At 46.6% G+C, this 21043-nt stretch overlaps 1 protein-coding gene and 1 pseudogene across 1 annotated transcript; one reads left to right on the forward strand and one right to left on the reverse strand.

Moving 5' to 3' along the window:
- LOC142458579 (asialoglycoprotein receptor 1-like) lies at positions 1–2870 on the reverse strand. The gene is made up of 9 exons (XM_075559561.1): positions 2804–2870; positions 2046–2162; positions 1250–1345; positions 1093–1164; positions 918–989; positions 727–813; positions 470–621; positions 279–385; positions 1–157 (listed from the first exon to the last, which is right to left on the reverse strand). Exons 1-9 carry the CDS (start codon positions 2868–2870, stop codon positions 1–3), a joined length of 927 nt encoding a protein of 308 aa, XP_075415676.1.
- A 5979-nt stretch (positions 2871–8849) lies between these two features.
- On the forward strand, positions 8850–9185 carry LOC142458051 (large ribosomal subunit protein eL36 pseudogene; annotated as a pseudogene).
- The last annotated feature ends 11858 nt before the right edge of the window (positions 9186–21043 follow it).

The following is a 21043-nucleotide window of genomic DNA, read 5'->3' on the forward strand; positions in this document are numbered from 1 at the left end:
CTAACTGGCCTCAGTCAGCCTGGTCTCACAGATCCAGTAGAAGGACATCAGGCAGACATTGTCGTTCCAGGCGCCATTCTCGGTGAAGTGAGCACAACCCTCGCCTCCACCCAGGCCGTGCCCATTCCAATTGTCAGGCTGATCTGGCCTCCAGTTCCTAAGGACACAGAACAGAGATGGGCTTCCAGAGTGCCACCCTTCCCTAAGTCCCTGGGGGGCCCAGCCACCTGCCAGGCCGAGCAGAGGGAGCAGGGCTGTGGGAGAAGACACACACTCACTTGAAGCCTGTCTCATAGTCCGTCCCATCCACCCATTTCCAAGGCCCGATTTGATCCATGAGGCCCATCCAGGTGTTTATACCGCCTATTCGGTATTGGATAAAATTCTAGGGAGGGAGAAGAGGGACTTTTAGCCTCCCCCCAACATCTGACCAGCCACCCTCCTCAATGAGGGTTCCTGGGGGCTTCACCTGCTCTTCCTGTGAATTCACCACCACCAGGTGGGCATTCTCCATCTGGCAGTACTGCTGTGCTTGGAGCCAGGTCTTCCCAGTCTCAGAGAACCAGTAGCAGCTGCCTCCGTGTTCCACCCACTTCATGGGACAGCACTTACTGTGAGAGGCTTGGAGAGTAGAAAAGTGTGCATCATAGACAATGCTCAGGAAAGTGGGTAAAGAAAAGGACAAAGCCGGGGGGGGGAATCTACCCACCCACTCCCGCTCCTCACCATTGCCCTTGAGAGCAGTCATCTGACAAGTCAGGGAGCTCAGGTCAGCAGCATGCTGTTGTACTGCCAGGACAATGTTGGCATGACCTGAGACACAGGCAGATGGCGAGTGGGGAGAGTGCCTTGGATGTCCAGTGCCCTCAGGCCCTCTCCATCATATTCCCAAGGAGGAAGGAGCGGGGGACTCTGACCTGCTTTGACTTCTTGTATCTCTATCTTCAAGTTGCTCTGCAGAGTCAGGAACTTCTCCCTCAAGTAGTGGCCTGGAGGGTGGTAAAACTCAGCACCCAATAGGCGGCATCCCCTTTTACTCTGACCCTTGGCCCCCTCCCATCCACAATCTCTCCAAGGAGGGGAGGTCCTCACCCACTTGCAGTTGCTGCATGCGTTCCTCCCATTCACTCTGCCGAGATGTCATCATTCCTTGGAACTTGCCATCTGGGCCACAGGGAGCTCAGTGCCCGGGAGTCAGCTGCCAGTCCCTCCCCTCCCCAGCCCTCCTCTCTGCACCCCGCAGGCTCACCCTGGCTCTTCAGTGCCTGGATCTCAGCTGCGGTGCTGGATGAGAAATTGAGGGACGTCGTTCTCAGGGTCAACAGGTCCCTCTGAAGCTTGGTAACTGATTAGCAGGATGGGCCCATCAGAGTCAGCAGAGATGGGCCCTTGCCCCATGCAAGGCACTGAGCGGGCGCTGTGCAACTATTATCTCACTCGATCCTCACAAGGACCCAAGGGGACAGGCGCAGTTGTTCCCCAAATTATAGAGGAGTCAACGGACACTTGGAAGGCTTAAGTCTTCCCATGGCTATGAAGGTGATTCTGGTTCATGATGACCGTCCAGTGCACAGCATAGAGCTGCCCCATGAGGTTTGCTTTACCGAATCAGACCACCAGGAGCCTCCTTCCTTGTGCCTCGAGGTGAATACTCATCACCAACATTAGGGTGATGGTTGAGTGCACACCACGTGTGCCACCCCAGAACTTTACTTTGTCCACAGCACCAGGAGGCAACCCTCTTTGTCGGCCTCCAGGGCTTCAATGCCATCACGATCTCCTCAATGCCCCTGGCAATCCCCTTCCCAGAGCTCATCTCTCACCCCATCCATGTCACCATCATGGCAGCCCACAGCGCCCCGCCATGGCCCCGATGACTGCTGGTGGCACTGCCGTTGCCAGGAATCCAGACCTGCCCTGCTGTGGTCACTGTGTCCCCACCTCACCCCCCATTGCTTCTACTCTCATCTTCAAACTGTCCCCATGGCTTTCTCCCCGCTGTCCCCTATCACTGCCCCAGCCCTGCCCACCCGTGTGGCCCTCACTTTGGCATCCAAACACACAGATGATGATCAACATCAGGAGACCGAGACCCAGGAGGAACAGGTGAAGTGGGGATCCGTAGCAAACCCGCTGCTGGAAGGACTGGAGAAGGCGTGACCCTGCAGGATGAGAGACTGTCGGGAGGAGGAGGGTACCAGACGGGAGAGCAGCCAGAGAAGAGGTCTAGAGGTAGCTGTCTAGGAACAAAGAGTGGGCCCAGGCAAGCTGGAGAAAAGACGGGGTTAGGAGGATGGTGGGCTGGGGAACCAGAGCATCTGTGTTGTGGACCGGCACACGACCTTCTCCCACCTCAAGAACACACGTCTACATGACTGTGCATGGACAAGTAGGGATACTATGATGTAGGAGAGCCTGTCATTAGAACTCATAGTCCTGTGGGGAAGACAGAGTTGAGGGTATTCCAGATGTTGCAGGCTGAAGTGCCTCTGGAATCTCAGGTTAGCAAATAAAATGTCCCTTCCAAATCCAAATGCTCAGCGACCTCCCCGTACACCCTAACTTTTCCTTTCTCCCCCACACAACCCAGGGAGCCAGGTCAACTGTCACCTTCCTTATCTCTGTCATTGTAAGGGCCCCAGTCCTCTTCCGATGGGGACCACCAGAGACTCGGCCCTGGCCATCTCTTGCCCAGAATCATGACCCCCTGGCCCAGGACTCATGGTGAACTACAACAGAGCCTAGGCAGCCTATTCAAGAGCATCTTTTAGGGCATGCTTCTCCGGGACTCCCTTTCTCTTACCAGTCCTAAACTTCTGGCTTCCCTCCTCACTCTCCAGGGTTTGGTGCTCTTCATATTTCATCGGCATGCTTCGGTCAACGCAACTTCTGAGGCTTACCGAGCTGAAAGGAAGACAAGAACCGCAACCAGGCAGGTAGGGTAAGGGCTAGGCCAACGGGTAGACTTGGACCAGAGTCCGAACCAAGGTGAGGATTCGAGGTGACGTAAGAGATGAGGCTCCAGTTCAGATTGAGTCCTGGGTAAGGATGGGGAAAGGGAATGGACCTGGGTCTGCAACTAAGGTTGGCAGTGGGGTCAGGACTGGGACGGGGATGGAGTTGGGTTGAATTTGGAGTTGAAGGTGATAATAACGTTGAAGCCAATTTGTTGCGAGGACTAGATCTTATTGGGGGATGGAATTGAGGTTATGTCTCATGTTAGTATTGTGGTCAGAACTTAAGTTGAGCCCTAGATGAGGCTGTGCCTCAGTTAGGCACCGAAGTTGGAAACAGGTTAGATGCGAAGATTAACTTTCGATTGGGGCTGGTGTTAAGATTCAAATTGTTTCTGGGATTGAAGCCAACTTTAAGGTTAAAGACATACCTGGGGTTGAGGTGGGTATTGGCAATTGTGGCTACGACTCTTGTTGGGCTTGAAGAGAGGGATGGGATTGGTTCAGAAATGGGACCAGTTTGAGTCTCACTTTGCCACTGAGAGTTGAGGCTGACACAATTCACTCTAGAATTCCATACAGGGAAGAGTTTCAAATCTCCTTTTAGTAATTAACCCCCTTCTCTGCCCCTGATATTTCTTCTCATTTGTTTCCACTCAAAATCCAAAGTGCCCTTCTCCCTATTTCTCCCATATCCTCCCTGCCCTCACCGTGTTCCCAACTGCCTCCCCAAGCCAGTTACCTGTGAAACATCTGGAGATGTGGTTCCTGGATTCTTCATATGGCGCAGGCACCAGACGTGAGTAAGATGAAATCCTTGAGGTCCAGGATGAGGAGTGACCAAGGAGGATCCCCTCCAGGGTGAGGTTTCCCGTGCCTTTTATAAATGAAAGTCAAGGGGCTTGAATTTGCCATGTCCTACTTCCCTGAGTTGCAACGATGAATAATCATGAGAGAGCATTTAAATTGGAACCTACGCAGATTACCGGTGTGTGAATGGGTTTCGTGGGGCCACTTTGTTCCTGTTTTGGGCTCTGCCTTCGTCCTTCACCCTTTCCTTCTGGGTTTGCCTGGCTTCTGCAAAAGTTCAAAAACCTGTGAGAGGAATGCTGGACGTGGTGCACGCTCTTGTTTTCCCTTTACCCTCTCCCTGCTTTCACTTCCTGCCTCAGTTTCCCAGAATTGTTAGTGTCTCTGTCCATTGCACACCCGTATCCAGGGAGCCCGTTTTTTCTACTCTTACTCAAAACCAGCCTGGGTCCTGGCATCTGAGCCCTGGCCCCGGCTGCCTTAGGCATGGCAGAGCGGTGAGCTCAGCCACTGCACTGCCCATAACGTCAAATCAATCGTGTGGCTGAAATTCTGGTGATCAGATTCCCTTCCACAAGGCTGTTTATGATTGTTGCTCAGTGGGGGAGGGGCGGCAGGGGAGGGAGTTTGTGTGCTTAGTAATTTTTCAGAATCTAGTCTGCACAATATATGTTATTTGATATAGGTTACACAGAGGTCACTGATCAGCTAGATCAGTTTTCAGTTAATAATGGAACAGCTAGTTTCCTAAATTTCCTGAACAAGTAAGTCTCCCAGCCTTTGCCAATGGGCTGTGTGTCAGTGTAGGGGCATGCGAGCCACACTGTAGCAGTTACGACTCTGCTTTAGCTTTTACTCCTGGGCTCCTAGAAAGCTTCAAGGTCAATCCAAGGCTGGGGTCCTCTGAGGTCTTTATTGGCGTGCATAAAGCCCAGCACAATTAAGTCCAGTCACATGGCCTCCTAGACCGCAGACAAGGCAGAAATGTTCAGAGCCCTGAAGGAAGGCTCATTACCCAGCTTTCCCTTGTATTGTTTTGGTCCAATTGTTGTTTGGCCCTACTCTTGTCCCAGCCTCCAGCATATGTAATTTTAAACAATTGCCACCGATGGTTTGAGACAAACCCCCAGAGAGCCTGTTGGCAGGGAACAAGCTTTGCATCGAGTCAAATGAGAGTTCTGAGACCAGGGAGTTTTCAGGCAGATCAAATAATGACAATTCCCTAGGAATAAGGCTTTGGGGAAACCTCAACTCCATTCTGCCCACCCCAGTGTCTGCTGCGTTTCACAGCTACTATAGTTCGGTTACCCCAGCCAGGCCTTTGTCTGGTGCAACACAGAGTCAGTGCGGCCACCCCACCGTGAGGGCAGAGAGCGGAGTGTATGCTTACACTCCCGCAGGTGCTTAAGGCGGAGATCGAGTTTCAGCACACCGCAAATGTCTTCTTCAAAATTGCCTAAGTGACTACAGAGTTAGACATATTTCGTAAAGGCTTATAGTCATTTGTAGGTATCTAATTTTCCAGACAGGGCTATTTGGATCTTAAGAAAGAAAAGAAGAAAATTTGTGGGACCTTGGCAATGTGTTTTGTCTATTTTGAGCATCTTCAGCAGCTGCCAATTTTATCTTGAGAAAGAGGAGAAGGCACAGGAGATCAAAGTAGTAATAATTTATCAGGTGTCCCTGAGGAAGGGGGGTGCGGGAAGGGAGGGAAAACAAGAGGAGCTCATACCAAGGACTCAAACGGAAAGAAAATGTTTTTAAAACGATGCCAACCTATGTACAGATGTGTTTGATACAATGGAAGTGTGGATTGTTATAAGGGCTATAAGAGCCTCCAATAATATGATTTATTAATTTGCAAAAAGAAATAAAAAGGAGAAGGTTTTAACTACCGGCAAGCCTTATATCTGCCTCGCTGCTGACTTCTTTGAGATGTCACATTTTAGAATCCTGCATTCTCTGCTCCTGAACCTGAGGGTTTTATTTTTATTACTATTATTATTTTTATGTCCTGAGCCATCTGTTTCAAGGAGTCCTGATATTGCAGTGGGTGAGTACTCAGCCGGTAACCAAAACATCAGCAGTTCAAACCCATTCTATGGGACAAAGATGTGAGAGTCTGCTGCCATTTACAATCAGAGCCCTGGAAATTCTAATGCACCAATCCTACCCTGTCCTATAGGGTGGCTATGATTCGGTAAAACCAAAGTTTTATAGTGATGTGTATATCTATAGTTAGGTTAAAGAAATCCTGCCTTCTAAAAGTAGTGACTCTAAGGTACTTAACTTTGCTTAATAATCTTGTCATTCACTACATTGCTCATGTCACTTAGAAAACTTCTTCTTTCCCTGTTAGTGGCTGAAAGCTACACCCTGCCTTCTAGTCATCAACACAAGCTTCCTGAGGCTAGAAGGAGGCTAACACCAAAAATCACCTGTGGCTCCTCTGCAGCCGGTACCTCAGGGGGCCCAGCCTAGGAGCCTGGAGGAGGCTCTTCACAGCCACACGGCGGATGCTCATGGGGGCAGACTAGGAGGGGAGTGCACCCAGTCCCCAAGGAACCCTGATTGTGCACTGTTCTCAACCTGTGGGTCGTGAGCCCTTTGAGGGTCAAACGACCCTTTCACAGGGGTCACCTGATTCATTACAGTAGCAAAATGACAGTGATGAAGTAGCAACTAAAATCATTTTATGGTTGGGGTCACCACCACATGAGGAACTGTATGGAAGGGTGGCAGCATGAGGAAGCTTGAGAACCACTTCTCTAAAGCAAATATCAGACATGCCTCCACCTTCCAACCTTCTTCATCGACTGACACTCATTGGTCGTCTCTGCAGGGCTCAACTAATCATCGCAATGGCCGCACAAAACTCACAGACCGTCTTCACCATTATGCTGTGGATTTGGGAAACTAACCGGTTACAATTCAAGATCAGAAATGCTCAGGAGAGAGTTATTTAGTCAGGTCAGCCTCTCCTCAGCGATCCCTGTGGAAATGCCCCTTTCTTTTCCTAGGATTCTCAGCCACATGGCCCCTTGACCCCCACCTGGTCTGAGTAGTGTTTCCGAGCTCTTTCATTAGGTCCGTTGAGACGTAGAAGAAGGGTATCCCCATCTACCACAAGCGTCTGCCCAAAGGCACTCGGCTCTAGCTCCGTGCCTCACCAAATCTACTTCTGCAAGCAAACGCCCAGGAGACACCCCACTCCACAATCGAGCCTTCTCCCCAAATGCAAGCCGCTTCCTCGCTCCAGGGGAAGCCCACCAGGGCTCTTGGTTCTGCTGCCTCTCTGGCCATCATTTCACTGGCACTCTGAAAGCCACGTTCCTTGTGCCACGGCCCTCTGTTTCCTAGATCAAGGGCGATTAACACACAAGGATCTGAGCTCCAAAGGATGTAGCCCACCCTGGCTCTTCTTTCTGGGGGTTATTTTTTGTTTTGTTCTTTTTGTAAACAGTGGTTTTATATAAATATAACGTTATGCACCTTCAAAGCTATTGCTGCAGTACACTTAAAAAATTAAACAAAACATCCTAAAAAATTTTCACAGTGTAAATGCAACCACAAAATAATCTGTTAATTAAGAGTCTGTGTGGGGAACAGAATTTCAGGTCTTCCAATAGTTTGCATGCCAAGTATTTCAAGAATTTCTCGCTATGATATAAGAACAATACTCTGAGTGGAAAAGATCAATTTCATGTAGCCAAGGACTACTGAAGAGCTTCTAAAAACTTCCAAAGCAAAACGTGGCTAACCTTTCCATAAAATAAAAAGAAGAGTGCCATCCCTACAAAGCCCTTAAATACGAGCTCTGACAATTCCAGTGACATGAATCGGGCCTTCCGTACATACTGCAAATAAAAGCAAACATTCGCAAGCTCCAGTTAACACCAGTGGCCCCAATTTTTTTTTTTTACATTCTCATGTACATTTAGGATAAGAATGATTTCTAACATCCAGTCAAACCAAATTGATTCTTCTCCATGGACGTGCATCTTCTTAAAATCATCAAGAGAAATAATGCTCAGAGAGATTTTAAGCTAAGAATATCCTTCTACAGATCAATGTGAATCAAAATGCAAAAGTCTCCAGGACGTGTGCATATGAACACCAACACCACATTCCTATGGGAAATACGGATATTCTAAGACCATGTGTATGCATGCACAGCGCACTGGAAGGAAATGTTGACCTGTGTCTAGTGGTACCAGGTCTTCAATCCTCAACTCAGGCAATAAAGCTGGTGCCGAACAATGCACAGAGCAGTTAGGCGATGATCAGACAGACCCAAAAGAATAAATGGAAAAATGATGCCCCCGGGCGTCTGATTTTGGCTCTTTGGATCAGTGTGTTGTCTCGTTGGCTGCATCAAATAGTGAAACATCTTCAGTGTCGTCGTGGCTGTCATGACCGGGACCAGAGAGGGCTGGTGGTGGTGTTGGACAACATCCAAGTTCATTGCTATTCAGAGACCATGTGAGACCACGTAGAACTCTCTCAGGGGGTGTTTCCTTCACTGTGACAGTCTGGAAATGAACTCAGCTGTGTGTTAGAATGATGGACCACTGAAGATCAAAAGGACAGCTCTCACCCTAGCCCAGAGGGTTAAGAAAGAAAGAAGAGAAACGGGAAGCACAGGGAGTACTTGGGAGAGTTGAGGAGACGTGGAGTGAATTGGAAGGGTGAGTTGAAATGAGATGTGCATGAAGTGTTGAATGTGAAACTAGTAATCTGCTCTGTCAACCTTCCAAACATAAACTAAGAAAGGAAATGCCCACCAACGAGCCCACTGGACTAAACATTCCCATAGGTCCTTTGATTTCCCATCATTATTCTTTGCTCTGGATGAGGCGGGACCCACAGCTACACCTCAGATGGCTGCTCATGGGCTCCCAGTTGCTGCTCATCAAATTACGAGGCAGAACATTGTGTTCATGAACTATGTTGTACCATTTGACCTCAGTGTTCTCTGACACTGGGGTCCTCGTCCCCCAGCCCCAGGACTCATTTTCCTCATGGTGTTTGGTTAAGAAATATTCATAACGCTTCCGCCACGGCACCCATCGAAGAGTCGCAGCCATGGCTGTGCGCTACCCTAAGGCCGGGCCTCGACAAGGGCCACAAGGTGACCAAGAACGTGAGCAAGCCGAGGCACAGCCGCCGCCGCGGGCGCCTCACCATGCACACCAAGCTCGTGCGGGACATGATCCGGGAGGTGTGCGGCTTCGCACCCTACGAGCGGAGGGCCATGGAGCTGCTCAAGGTCTCCAAGGACAAGCGGGCACTGAAGTTCATCAAGAAGCGGGTGGGCACACATCTCCGGGCCAAGAGGAAGAGAGAGGAGCTGAGCAACGTGCTGGCCGCCATGAGGAAGGCTGCTGCCAAGAAGGACTGAGTGCCGTGCCCCCCTCTCCCCACCCCCAAATTAAAGTCTTTCAGAAACTGGAAAAAAAGAAAAGAAATGTTCATAACTAAGCCCTCTGTATGCGCTACCACATTCAGGGATGTAGTTGCATTAAGGTAAATACCCAATATAAACAGCCTCTGTCAAAGCTCTCTCTGTTCATGGGTGTGCTCCCACTCTCCCGGGGTACCTGTTTAGTCTGCTTGTCCCCCAGGTATCTATTGTAGATCAGCACTATTGCAGGAGTGTGTACATCATGGTATTTATAGCCCCTCTTGCCTTTAACTCTCGAAAAACAAACACCAACTCTTCCTGACCTTCCCCTTCACCAAGATTAACCCTTACCTACCCTCTAGCCAATGTCTTTCCCTATATAATCTTGCCTATTATCTTTTGAACATAAATCAATCACAAGTTTTGTTCTGTTTTAAACCTCCAGTATGGCTGTAGAGAATAAAAAAGACCAATGGGCTAGTGAGGTTCTTTTGATTTGAAACAAGAATTTTACCCTTGCTTAGAGATGCCAGGCACAATGAATTACCGTGAGATAATCAATTAAAATCACAACCTTCTCTGGAAAATCAGAAACACTGGGGAGTCTTTTTTTAAAATCATTTTATTAGGGGCTCTTATCACTATCCATACATACATCCATTGTATCAGCGCCTATGTACATTTGTTGCCATCATCATTCTCAAACATTTGCCTTCTACTTGAGCCCTTAATATCTGCTTCTCATTTTCGCCCTCCCTCCTCACTCCCCCCTCCTTCATGAACCCTTCATAATTCATAAATTGTTATAATTTTGTCATATGTTACACTGTCCAACGTCTCTCCCTGCCCTCTTCTCTGCTGTCCATCCCCCAGGGAGGAGGCTATACCTAGATTCTTGTAATCAGTTCCTCCTTCCTATCCCACATTCCCTCCACCCTCCAGGCATCGCCACTCTCACCACTGGTCCTGGAGGAGTCATCTGTCCTGAATTCCCTGTGTTTCCAGTTGCTCTCTGTACCAATGTACATCCTCTGATATAGCCAGATTTATAAGGTAGACTGTGGATCATTATAGTAGGGGGGACGTATTTAAGAACTAGAGGAAAGTTATATGTTTCATCGTTGCTACCGTGCACCCTGACTGGTTCATCTCCTCCCCACAACCCTTCAGTAAGGGAGTGTCTGGTTGGCTGCCGATGGGCTTTGAGTCTCCACTCTACACTCACATATTTACAATGACATGGTCACACCGGCTGGTGTGGTTCTTCCATGAGGGCTTTGTTGCTTCTGAACTAAATGGCCACTTGTTTATCTTCAAGCCTCCAACACCAACTGGAGAGTCTTTAAGCCTTCCAAAGACATATTTTGTGCAACAGAGAGCAGGATAGGTAAGTGGAATAAGGTAGTAGGATTGCCTAACTTCAGCGGGCATAATGATTAGAATCAGCACAAACCTGAGTCCTATTAGGCAGAGATCAGATGTACCTGAGTTTCCAAACTTTTTGCCAATTCTAACAGCAGCCATCCCTCCCACAGCACTCTGCCTCTCTTTGGGGTCCAATAGTTTATTGCAGGGGCCACACAGAGCTCAGAGATCATACTGGAGTGTTTTACTAAAGAAGTAACTGAGAAAACCCCGGATCTAGACCAGGTTCAGGAAGCATGTGAGCCAAGTCGCTAGTCTTCAGTGCAAGACTGCTCTCTCAGTTCCTCTTGGCTGTGCAGGGCCCCTCTCAGCTCCCTGAGGACAGAGTGACTTCTTATCGCCCTGCCATCTGTCACTGTCAGTTCTGCTGCAGGACATTAACTAACGTCACGGCTCTTTCTGAAGGTTCCCTGCCTCCTCTCTCTCAGCTTCTTCTCTCTTCCTTCTTCTTCTTTGTGTCTGAAAAAGCCCAGTTGCTTTGCTGGCATATATGAAGAGAAGCTAAACAGCGTTGCTACTCAATCAAAGAAACCTTTATTCAGCAAAAAGTTCAAAATGGAAACTTGTTGCATTGTGATACAAGCTCCGTGTAGGTCTATAAACTTATTTCTGTTGTTGTTTTAACTTTTTAATGTGAATTGGGTGAAGGCTTACCTAGTTAGACTGTTTTCCACTCAGCACCTGATGCACCTGTCTGCCATCCCCACAATGTAGCATCAGTCATCCCACTTCCTCCCTTTGTTTCTATTTCCATTCTGCTGGGTCACCTTTCTTTGGAATGGGCACAAATCGACACCTCTCATTGGTTAGCCAGGTAACTAACTTCCAAGTTTCTCGCATAGACCAGTGAGTTCTTCCGACGCTCCTTCAGCTTGTTGAAGCGGCTCACTTGGTGTTCCATCGATTCCTGGAGCCTGGTTTTTCACTAGTGCCTTCAATGGAGCTTGAACTTCTGCCTTCAGGACGATAGCTTTTGATCATGGGCTACCTTTTGAAATGGTTGGATTCTTTTGGGCCCAGTAACTCTACATTCTTTCCATGTTCTTCTGACGCTTCCTGCATCTTTCAATAGTTTGCCTATAGAATCTTTTAATATTGCAACTCAAGGCTTGAATTTTTTCTTCCATTCTTTCAGCTTGAGATATGCTCAGTATGTGCTTCCTGATTGCTTCACTAAGTCTGGGTCTTTGCACATTTCACCATAATGCTTTATCTTGTCTTCTCGAGCTGTCCTTTGACATGGTCTGTTCAGCTTTTTTCCTTCATCACTTCTTCCGTTTGCTTTAGCTGCTTTATGTTCAAGAGCAAGTCTCAGAATGTTTTATGATACCCATTGCGACGAACAACAATGGAGGGTGATATCCGACCTCCTCTGGCTTCCCTATTGCCCCAAGGAGGGGCCAGACATGCCTCCATCCTCCCTCCTTTACTCATTCGGACACCAACCATTTCCTCCCGTGGCAGGCCACTTCTCTGCTGGCTTCCATAACTTGTTGCAATCACCGCACAGAACTCATAGATAATACAGAGACATTTCTCACTGGTTCTCAGCCTCGCTGCCACAAAGTCCCTTGGCCTTGGCCTCCATGGGCTGAGAATCCAGTCTTACTTACCATACTTACATACCACAGTTCCATAGTCTTGGGCCAGACAGGGAGTAGGTGCCCACTGCGTCAGCACTGCCGCTCTGAGTCTCTGTGCCACAGTCTGTGAAGCATCTGGTCTCGGTGGCCTCAGCCACTTCACACAGAGACCTCGAATGTGCTCTCCCAAGGTTCGCGGGGTTCCTCTCTTCTCTGTCCCTGCTTCATCCATGGCTCATCCTTATAGCTGGGGGTGACAATGAACATGGACTAATCCCTTTTCACAGTCCCACCTAAGTGGAAGTTAGAGACGTTGGTGGAAGAACCATATTAAGAAATTTCGTACTACCACATCCACTTTGGAAAATACTCAAATACCTTCCCCCTCCGCCCCCCCCCCAATCACATACACAGCGAATATACAGTGGACCTCTCCAGATGGAATGCACGGTAATCAAATGCACTCCGTCTGTGGCAAGAGACCATGGAAACACTCAATAACAGTAGCCAAAGCAAGGCTGTGAGGTAGACCATCAACCAGGCATACGTCAGTTCAGGTTGAAGTGGAAGGAAATGAAAACAAGTCCACAGAGCCAAAAGTCAGCATTGCAGATATTCTACCTGGATTTCAGGCACTTCTTAAGAATAAATCTGACACAGTGAACACCAGGGACAGAAGACCTGACAAGCTGTGTAGTGACATCAAGAACACCATCCCTTAAAAAAGCAAAAGATAATTAAATGGACAGGAAGGGGAGAAAAGATCAAAGCGGATGTAGCAGAATGGAATTTTTGATATAGCTTTTCTACCCCACAGATGTAGTCAGTTTGGTTCCTGGAGAAGTTAACATGTATGGCTGCTGTTTGTGTTGTCGATTAAAAAGCTGTATCTGCAGTGCAGATGCTGCTGACCTTGCAAGATGCTATCATGCGATGTCCAGCTTTATTTCTGTCTCCAAGGCCATATTTTCCAACAAGTATCACTTCCTTCTTGCTTCCCGCTTTCACATTCCAGTGCCCAATAATGACAAGCTCATCAAATCCATACATCTGGCAAGGTGATTTTATAGAGATGCCCTGCACTGTGAGTGCCTTCTTAGTCTTTTTCTAAAAGCACGTATTTATTTATTTTCATTTTTAATTGTGAATCGGGTGAAGATTTACAGAGTAGACACTTGGGTTTAGATAAACAGTGCAGGTACATTTTGCTTCATCTAGTTCCTTGTAATCCCCTTGTACTGTGAGGTTTGCTACTCATCTCACCCCCTCCTTGCCTCCCCTTGTCCATTTCTTCCAATCCTTGTGAACTTGTTCTTGGGCAAATGCTGTCCCCTGGATCTCAAATCATTCATGATTCTCTGGTGTACACACTTCCCTAGTGTTAATGTACCCCCAATAAACCTGTATATCGTTTGCTTGAAAACTGAGCCATCAACAACAGCCTTTAAGGTGCAACAAGCCTGCATCATCAGTTTTGTGAGTTCGGTGGCACACCTGAAAGATGACCAGGGCCATAATCTTGAGGTTTCTACCAGTCTCTATCTGATCAATTAGCCTAGTCTCTTTATTGACCTTGCGTTTTGTTCCACAATTTTCCTCCAGTCTATCTAGTAGTACCTTCTAATACGAGATCCCTTTAAGAGTAGCCAGGCACAATCTGGTTCTCTTGGTCTCGATGTTGTGGAGATTGATGTTTGAGTGGCGTATTAGTCCATTGGACTACTTATTCCCATGTGTCTTTGATTTTCATTACTCTTCTATCCCCTGGAGAGGGCGAGAACAAGGATTGCACCTTAAATGGCTCATATGAGATTTAAAAAATTAATGAATGAATGAATTATTATTTTAATCATTTTATTGGGGGCTCATACAGCTCTTATCACAATCCCTCCCTCCATTGTGTCATGCACATTTGTACATTTGTTGCCATCATCATTTTCAAAACATTTTCTTTCTACTTCAGACCTTGGTACCAGGGTTATGAGATTTTAAGACCTCATTTGCTACTCAACCAAGTAGGCTGTAGAACATTTTCTTTGTGGACTCTGCTATGCCAATTGACCTCTTAGTCCTGGTAGACATTTACATGAACTCAGTTGAAGTTTTCCTCGCAGAAAGAGAAAGTTCTAGGGATTATCAAATGGTTACTCAAGAAAATAATTCCCTGACGTGATATCCTACCTCCACTGGAAGTAAAAAAAAAAAAACACCCATATTTTGTGACCCAAAAGTTGCTTACAGTCTAAAGACCCCAATTTAGTGGAAATATTCAGAGAATAAAACAATTTTTAAACCCCCAACAAAACAACTAAATCATATCAAGAATTTCATTTGATTTGCACTCAAATTTTACTTGTAGCCTGTGAAGAGTGAAGGTGGCACCCAGGAGTAAAATCAAATTCAGCCCATTTGACCTAATCTGTGGGAGACACTTCCTGAAAAAGGCTTTTGTGACCAAGGTAGTCTTGCCTGTTACTGGTGATGTACAAAATGAAAGGTTCTTGCAGTACTCTCTCTCTCGCTCTTCTACCTGTTTTGTCTTTTCTTCGCAGTTTTATATCCTCGCTAGACAGGACCACCCACCGGAGGGCTTCCACATATTTTCCAGTCTGGAATTGTGTCCTTCTTAACAGCTGGAGAGAGAACCTCCTGCCACCAAAGTAGGAAGAACCTGTTGAGTGCTCACCATCCACACCACGGTCAAGCCGGAGGAGGTCAACAAGTGGAGTCGTCATTCCAGAGTAAAGACCAAACCCAAACCAAGCTCCCTACCATCAGGTGGACTCCGGCTCATAGCGACCCTAAAAGACAGGGCAGAACAACCCTGTGAGTATCCCAGACGGCAACTCTTTACAGGAATAGACAGTCCCGTCTTTCTCCCACAGAGCAGCTGGTGGTTTGAACTGCTGGCCTTGTGATTAGCAGCCCAATGTATAACTACTACACCACCAAGGAAGAAGGAAGTGAGGTTAGACCTTCACCAGGAGAAGGTAAGTGGAAAGGTGCGCCTGCTAAAAGGCTTAAATATTTGTTTAGAAAATGACCCAATCAGCATCAGAAAAGAGACTAACTAAACGTTTAAAATTCAGAGTAAGGTCTCATGAGGCCAAATTAAATTTTTGGACTTTGTTTCTTGCTTACTTGCATCTTTATAGCGGTTGCTATTTTACACATTCTTAATATCATTTCTTGCTTTCATATTTATTTTTCCCCATATAAACCAAGACCTCTTACCTCAACAGCAGCCAGTAGTTAACTCATAACACCTCTTGTTGAATTTGAATCAATACAAGTAGGTGTATACAGCTGCAAAGCACATCAAAGGGCCACATGATCACACATTCCAAGGTCCACAAAGTTCAAAGAGCTCGATCTTTGAAGCTGACTTACTTTCTGGTTACCAAACTTTGGTTGGCCGAACCTACACAGTTATTTGCCTTGCTTGTGCTCATTTAGCCTGAGAGTTATTGTTTACTGTTGGCTTCAAGGCCTCGTGTCCCTCAACGTCTGGTTGCCAAACCCAATCTACACCCATCTTAATATCCCAATCCACTGTGGTACATGAACCCTTTCATCTCACCAAGAAGCAAAGTAAAGATGATCACCATACTCCAACCGAGAGAGATTCACAATTTCATGAGGCTCAAGACTTAGCCAATTTACAGGGAAAGGAGTGGACAGGATTTAGCCAATATACAAGAAAAGACTGCTCCTCTCAGGCCCCTCCTCCTTGCATTCCTCACAATACTGGGTAATGGGCACACCCTCTTTGTAGAATGGGGAAACATGAAATGCTAGCAGAAGTTAGAGGTAAAAACAAGGCAAAACCTACAAGAAGTGGTTGCCCTCACTTCTGCTTATTCAGACACACATTGTCTGAAACATCTGTGTTTCGTGGTCATCTTAGGTGGAAAACAAACCACTCCACCAATGCACTACCCTGAGAGATTCTGATTAGTCACAGAAGAGTTGGCACACTCAGTCATTAACTGAAAGCTTGGAAGTTTGAGCCCACCCAGAGGCCCCTTGGGAAGAAGACCTAGAAATCTTTAAAATACAAATCAGCCACTGAAAAACGTCTGGGGTTCCAATCCACTCCAGCACTCATGGGATCATCAAAAGATGGCATCAACCACTGCTCTGGTTCTTCGGTAGTCAATGAGGAAGAGTCAGGAAACCCAGAAAACAAGAGGGTAAAGAATCTGAAAAGACAATTCCCATAGTGGAAATTTGAATGGCTGGCAAATAAATGATGTATTCAAATACAATATCAATTGGTGTTAAAAATTACAATTCAAAGAAATTGAAATACAAAGATTACCTGGGAATCATTGTTGATCCATGCAGAGGGACCAGTGTGCCTTCAACAAGTGGCTCAAAATCAGCCAGTAATGATCGTTAAAAATGAGCCTTTGCTCTTTCCTCCCCCCACTATTATGATCTCAATCCTACCTCAAAAGTCCTGCTAGAATGGTGTACATATGTTGGTACAGATGAGAGCTTTCAATATTTAGAGAGGCAAACCCTTCAGAAACAGTAATGGGAGTAACAATTCCAGGAGGGTAGAGGAAGGAAAGACGGGGGTAATGGGGAATGAATAGCAATGATGGCAGAATAACCCACCTTGTGGGGGATGAATACAAAGATTGTATGTGAAGGGATAGAATAGGTAGTGTAAGGTGTGTATAAATAATAATAACAATACATAATATATAAAGGATTCGAGAGAATGGCAGGGTGGGGAAGGAAGGGAGTAAAGAGGAGCTGCTATCAAAGGGCTCAAGAAAAAAGCTAATGTTGTTGATGGCAACATTTGTACATGTCCGCTTGATACAATGGATGTATGGATTGCTATAATATAATATAATATTTAAGAGGCAGAATAAAATGATTTATTAATAAAAGTAACCCTTGACCTAACTCAAAACAGTAATATAATAATTTATTGTTTCATAATTTAGTAAGCAATTTATAAGCTGGAGGAACATGCCTCTATATGAAGGGAAACAATGTAAAAGCCATTTTTCCTGTGATTGGAGATTTCATGACAACTTAAAGTTTTCTTTTCTTTAAATACAAGTTTCCATGGTGACTATATACTTTGTCGTTGCTGAATTAGCATTAAAACCACATTTCCTTGTGGGATACAAAAGGCTTTCCCCAGCTTTGTCTCCCCCAAAGATATGACAAACACTAGAGGCTGTTTGCCAGCACATGGTGGGAGGTCAGATGCTTAGAGATATTTTCTCTGAAGGCATTCAGACATCAGTCTGGTCCACTGTAGGTGGGGCTCTCACCCTACTGATAAGTGTAGTAATGGTTTCCATGGAGAGTCAGAGAACAGGTCAAACCTGCTCGATGACATCCAAAGTTAGGCTGCCATCCTGAATCTAGGATCTGCCCATCTTGTCACATGTGTACCCCAGATACCTCCCCTTACTATTGCGTGTATACCCCTAGAAAGTCCCCTTCCCTTTACTGTATTATCTATAGTTCAACCCTTTTCTGTGATGTATGTCTTTACCTGTAATTAGGGGGCTTGCACACCCCCAAAGGTATATAAGCCGTGGTTAGAAATAAAGAACTCCTCCCCCCATCCCTTCTCCCCTTGTCCTCCCCCCCTCCCTCTCTCTTCTGCCCTCACGTCCTCCATCTCTACGTGGACCACCAAGTGGGGTTGAGGTCAGCATCGTACCATGAAATGTGTCTGACTCCTTCATTTTACTCTCTCTTCTATCTCCACTATTTTCTATGACTTTATTCTAATCTTAAGTTATTATCGCTGTACAATTGTGCCTTCCGGACCCGTGATGGTTTGTAGGGGGCTGGCTCACCTGACATTTCCTGAACAGTTGGTCCTTCACCCATCTGTGGCTATGAAATCTCTTACAATTTAAATTAAATAATCCCACCATCGTTTTGTCTGTCACAATGTAATGATTTTGCTATCGACTATCCCTTTTCTAGCCAGAAAAGACAAACTTACACTACTTCGGAGCTGCTTCTGGTAGAAGAAAACGCCAATGCTCTTGCCATGTGAGTGAGGCAAGTCCTCGCAGCACAGCAATGAGAGCACTATAGAACTTCTTGCAAGACGTTGAGCCACCTCAAAAGAAACACACACAAGAAACTGCATTCTACAGAAGAAATGAAGTGTGACATTAGGGCACAGCCAAGAAGTTGGACCATTGCCAAGAATCAACAGATGGTCCAAGGAGCCACTACAAATGTGTGGGGAACCCCAATAAGACTTGGCTGCACCTGACAGACCCCCAAAAGCCAGCCAAGCCACCTACAGTGTGGAGAAGCCCGATGAGACTTGACTGGGACAGTGACTGCGTCAAAGAGCCAGCCAAGCTGTCCATTTAAACCTCGGTAGAGACAGACACTGATTTTTTAGAGAGCTGTCAACCAAGGAGACATCAACTCCTGTTCTGCTCTCTCCAACTCTACCCGGGGTGAGCTCACCAATGAAGGCAATGCTGGTTGGGACTGTGATGCTAGAATGAGATACGTGTGAAGAGTGCTGTCATTACGCCCTTATGCTCATACTGGTCCCAATCCTCTTATCCTTAGTAGTTTGAGTTATTTTTAGATTGTTTGATGTGTGTTTGCAGTGAATAAACCGAGCATTCGAAAATGTCTAAGGGCATTAAGTAATTCTTGATCGCGCCGCTCATGACATAATGCCATAAATTGGCATTTTTGCCTTGTAATTCGTACCTAGCAATAAAGCCTCTCCGACCGAGACTCACGGGACGTGATCCACTCAGGGGAGGGGCCTCTGAGACTGAAAGTTCGCTGGTGGTTACACTCCATCTATAAGACGACAGATTACAGTCGGATCTGGGGAGCGATTCCCACGCTGAGCAGTAGTCACAGAGGACAGGCACAGAGGACCAGCAAACTCATAAGGGAACCTGGTGGCCTGAAACGGCGCCACTGGAGGGAAAATTCTCCATCACTAGAGCCTAAGAGAAGCTGGAGATAACTGCCTCTCCCCAAAAGGCGGGCGACGATGAGGTCAGTTTCACGTGGGCTATGCAAATGTGAGGTGTTTGTATCTCACCATGGAAATTGGAGAGTTTATTAATGATGGAAATAAGGTACATGGCACCCATGTGGGGTGGGGCAATGCAAATGGGTTGTTTTCAACAATGCCATCCAGGTTTCAAACGACCCATCTCAGAAGAGCCAATGTCCATCTGCTGCCTTAATACTAAACCTATAAATATATACACATAGATCTATTTCCCCACACTCTTATATAATTATATTTACATATGTACAGTCCTGTCTTTAGACCTCTATAAATACCCTGTGTCATCTAGTTCTTTCCTCTATTTCCTTTTACTTTCCTCTAGTCCCACTATCATGCTCAGCCTCCTTTGAGTTTCAATAATTTCTCTCGGTTACATTTCCCTTGCTGAATCCCTACCAGGCCTCTTACATGCTCCTTGCCTCTGATTTTGGATCACTTGTTGCTCCCATGTCTGTGGGTTGGTCAGCACTACCTCCTTACCCCCGCCTCCCCCTCTCCCGTGTCCCCCCAGAACCATTGGACCCACTGTTTTCTCCTCCAGACTATCCATCCAGTCCATCTTATCTAGATAGATCTGTAGAGATAATAATATGCACCAAAAATAAAGCCATAGCAAGATAGTCGATGAATGAGAACACAGCAATGACAACAAAAAAGAAAACCAATTACCCATTGAAGAATAAATTAATTAAAAGGAAAAAATTTTTTAAAAAGAAAAACCTGTGAAAACATCAAGGTCTGATTTTTTTAACTCTAGGCGTGTCCTTCAGTCAGATCCAATGGGGTACCATGCTCTGACCCCAGAGTCTGTCCTTTGTAATCTCTTGGGGGCTCCCTCCTCTGCTCTCATGGTTGCTCTGCCGCACGCTTTTAGTGGTTTGCCTCAGTGTCGAGGGGTCAGTTCTGGCCAGTCCCGACACTGAGTCTCCAGTGTTGTCCCCCTTAGGGCCCTGGGCCAGCAAGGGCCAGCATGTCTCATACTGGGATCAACCATATGGTCCACTCTGTCCATTGGCTGTACTGGGATCAAGCATATGGTCCACTCTGTCCATTGTCTGTTCAGAGCGGGGATGTCGTCCTCCAGGCCTAGTGGGCCAGGATGTGCTCCACTCTCTCTTCATCCCCCTTCATTTGCTCCCGTTTGCTCTGATCAGACATGCCCCTCTCTCCTAGCTGCAGCTTCAATGCTGTCCTCTCAAGTAAATTTTTCTGGAGGGAGGGGCAGTTGTCCACATAGCTGATATGGGACCGAGCCCTCAGGCCCCTCTACTGGCTCCCCACTCCTTGCTGGCACATTGCATTAGGCTGGCACTGGCTTTCAGTCTGGTCCCTCTTTCCCTGTGGAGACATAAATAATAACCTCCCCTTGAGTGGGTCAGTGCCCTATTCCCCCACCAAACATTTTTTCCCTGTTTACTCCCTCCCTGCCCCCTTTTTAGTTGGCTACCATATGTACCCGTGGATTTGGTCTGACCCCTGCCGTCCTACCTGGACCTCACCCCTGTAGTGTTCATATACAGCAGCCTTTTCCCCGTGCCCCTTTTGCCTAAGCAGACTCATGTTATACTTGTCATTTTGTGTTTGGCTTAAATGACTTAGCATAATTTCCTACAATTCTTCCCATGCGTCGATATGCTTCATGTGTTCATCACTGCTTTTAAGCAATGAATTGTATGTATATACAACAGTTTTTTTTAATCCATTCGTCTGTTGATGGGAATTTTGGTTGTTTCCAACTCCTTGCAATTGTGAACTGTGCCACAATGAACATTGGAGCACAGATGTCTGGCCGTGGTTTGTTCCTTGCCTCTTCTGGGTATATGCC

This window comes from Tenrec ecaudatus, chromosome 10, assembly GCF_050624435.1.
Source record: "Tenrec ecaudatus isolate mTenEca1 chromosome 10, mTenEca1.hap1, whole genome shotgun sequence".
NCBI classification, from domain to species: Eukaryota; Metazoa; Chordata; class Mammalia; order Afrosoricida; family Tenrecidae; genus Tenrec; species Tenrec ecaudatus.

Excerpts from the sequence above, each read along its gene's own strand:
- LOC142458579 (XM_075559561.1), bottom strand. The coding sequence starts at position 2,870 with ATGCCGATGAAATATGAAGAGCACCAAACCCTGGAGAGTGAGGAGGGA. Across the intron at positions 622-726 it reads GACTGCTCTCAAGGGCAATG|CCTCTCACAGTAAGTGCTGT; the intron begins GTGAGGAGCGGG and ends CTACTCTCCAAG. Across the intron at positions 158-278 it reads GACTATGAGACAGGCTTCAA|GAACTGGAGGCCAGATCAGC; the intron begins GTGAGTGTGTGT and ends CTGTGTCCTTAG.